Genomic DNA, 2,500 nt, shown 5'->3' with positions numbered 1-2,500 from the left:
AAAATACAATTCATTTTATTTGCCTAACACTATAAGTTAAACATAGATAGTATACACATGTACAGATTCAAAGGATAGGCATTAGAAATACTGATTATGAATCTGTATTTCATGGTTATTTAACAGACGACACAATTACACTAAATTCAAGGGAAAATTTGTCTTCCCAGTTGACAGGAATAAATATTCATACTATACAAGCCTAACAAAAGCTATAAATGCATATTCACAGTAAAAACGAATACATGTAAAGATTTCTATCAGTGCGGCTGAAAAATATCACAGTGCATAGTCCATTTTTGCATAGGTGCAGAGATTTATGTGAAACCAGATATGCATTTGCCTTTATGTAATTACATAGATCAAGATTTGTGTTTAGAGGGGAGAAGACTGTTTTTAGTAAATCTATGGAAGGTATTATATACAGAAAATTAGTTCCTTTTATATATGTTTTGCCGAGTAAAATACCATCAAAGTCTTCATCACTATTGTGTATATATAGATATACATATTGAAAATATTTAGTTCTGGTTGTTTAAAAAGGATTTTGTAAAGGTTGCAAATAGTGATTTGACTATCAAATATGATTACAAGTTTAATGTTCACTTGAAGATGTGTTAAATAGTGTGTCTCCTAAATGTCAGATTTTACACCATGGTGTATGATTACATACTTTAACATTATTATGATTACAGTAATAACCAGTGTGTTTTCTCTGTAGGTGTTAGGCATTTTCCTAGTATTTCAAGTCTGAGTTTGTGGTTCTCAAGAATATTCATTTATCTAAAGTCTTCATGGATTTTTCCGCTCTAGAAAAGTAACTAGAGGAGTATACAAACTGTATTTAGTTCATAGTCATCCATCCTTTATTTAAAGATAATTTTTAATTTGTTTTAACAGTCGAGACCTTTGAAGGTGACTACCTGTAGGACTTACAAGAATGTGTTTTCTCCAACAGAAGGAAGACATTGAAGCTGCTCTTCGCAACAATAACATGGGCCTGGACGACACCTTGATGGAGCTCAGCAATCGTGGCATAGCAGGCATGGGTGGAAGCAGTGCAGGGGATGCTTGGCGTAACCCACCTCTAGAGGAACATGCTCCCTTCGACCTCACCAACCCCAACTTCCAGCAACGCTTCCCACCAGCACCACACCACTTGCCCTTCACTAATCAGGTGAGCGGAGTTGGATTACTGTGCTCGAGGGACAGGGGCTCGGAAAATTGAAAAGGAAAAGGAGAAGAATAAATGCATGCCCAACTCACTTTTACTCATGCTCTCACTCTCAAGTGCTTGGTGTGAATATGCATATAGTACAAGAATGTTTTATGAGCATTTTATATAAATCATATTTCCCTTTTGTTTTTACTATTTAGTAATTTCTCTTAGTGTCACATTGAATACAGATTTGGGATGATCTTTTGACATTACTGTAATTCAAGGAAACTGATGGCAAAAATGCTGGAAAATACCAGTAAGGCAAATACAAACTGCGCTGGACAAGTAAACAAAGTTAATCCTATTTTTTGCTATAATTCATCATAATCCTCATGGCAAGATCTTAATCCATTAGCAGTGGATGGTATGATTTGCTGCAAAGGCAGAGTCAGTCATAGATGTGGATGTCACCGTGCTAGACAATGTAAACCAGCCATCTTACTACACAAATATTAATTTGATACCGGGACCAATGGGTTAAGCATCCTTGAATAATGTTTATTCATGTGTTGAAGATTTTCTGTACAGATTGTAAAAGATTATACATTCTAGTGGTGGCATGACAACACAGAACTGTCAGATAATGAGAATCCATCCAATTCCAGCAAACCCTTGGAAAGGACAGAGTAAAGTTGCATTTCTAACTGGTACAATTACATAGGGGGATGGAGCATATGAATTTATAGTCCAAAATGTTCCTCATAACAAGTTCAGTGTATGGCTGAATGTTCATAAATTAGTCACAAGAAATAGTTGATTGAAGATTTAAAGAATAATTTATAGACCATAATCAATGGTGATTCTTGTTTTTGTTACTTTGTCAGTATGTGAAGGGAAGAGTGAGGAGAAACATACCATATGTATTAATCTCTTGTACATGTTTTCATCATTTTTAGTTTTTGAAAATACGTTTGAGAAAGATATACCCTAGGGTTTGAAACTATTTTCCTCAAATAAGGCAAAAGTATTAAGGAATTTTAATTATAGAACTTTGTTTAAGCCTTAAGATAATCACTAGTGATAAAAAAAAAATGACTATGCTTTAGACTTTAGTTAACAGATATCTTCATAGACATTGTCTTAATTTATTTCCTTGTTTCTTAGCAGGGTAGCTCTGGCAACTCTCCACATGTACGTGCTCTCATGCAGCACATCCAGATGGCAGTGCAGGCGGGCTACCTCAATCCCCAGATCCTGAACCAGCCTTTAGCACCTACTACCCTCATGCTTCTCAACAACATGCTCTCCCATATCAACATGCTTCAGAAATTCACGCAGCAG

The 2,500-nt window shown here is 35.4% G+C and overlaps 1 protein-coding gene across 22 annotated transcripts in view; it reads left to right on the top strand.

The window, feature by feature from the left end:
* Positions 1–2,500, top strand: part of gw (trinucleotide repeat containing adaptor protein gawky) — a 60,813-nt gene that overhangs the window by 33,324 nt on the left and 24,989 nt on the right. For 14 of the 22 annotated variants that reach the window (XM_043005155.2, XM_086553230.1, XM_086553227.1 and 11 more), the window contains 2 exons: positions 959–1,177; positions 2,324–2,500. The exon at positions 2,324–2,500 is cut by the window's right edge and continues 108 nt beyond it. In XM_043005155.2, the coding sequence (XP_042861089.2) occupies positions 959–1,177; positions 2,324–2,500 (396 nt within the window). The remainder of the gene's footprint in view (positions 1–958; positions 1,178–2,323) is intronic. The other 8 variants (XM_086553231.1, XM_086553228.1, XM_086553226.1 and 5 more) reach the window with 1 other exon arrangement.

The sequence above is a fragment of the Penaeus japonicus genome, unplaced genomic scaffold (genome assembly GCF_977035675.1).
Source record: "Penaeus japonicus unplaced genomic scaffold, GWHDUDI00000001_assembly GWHDUDI00000028, whole genome shotgun sequence".
Taxonomy (NCBI): domain Eukaryota; kingdom Metazoa; phylum Arthropoda; class Malacostraca; order Decapoda; family Penaeidae; genus Penaeus; species Penaeus japonicus.
Note: the sequence above shows the minus strand (reverse complement) of the source record. Positions and strands in the feature narration are given on the sequence as shown.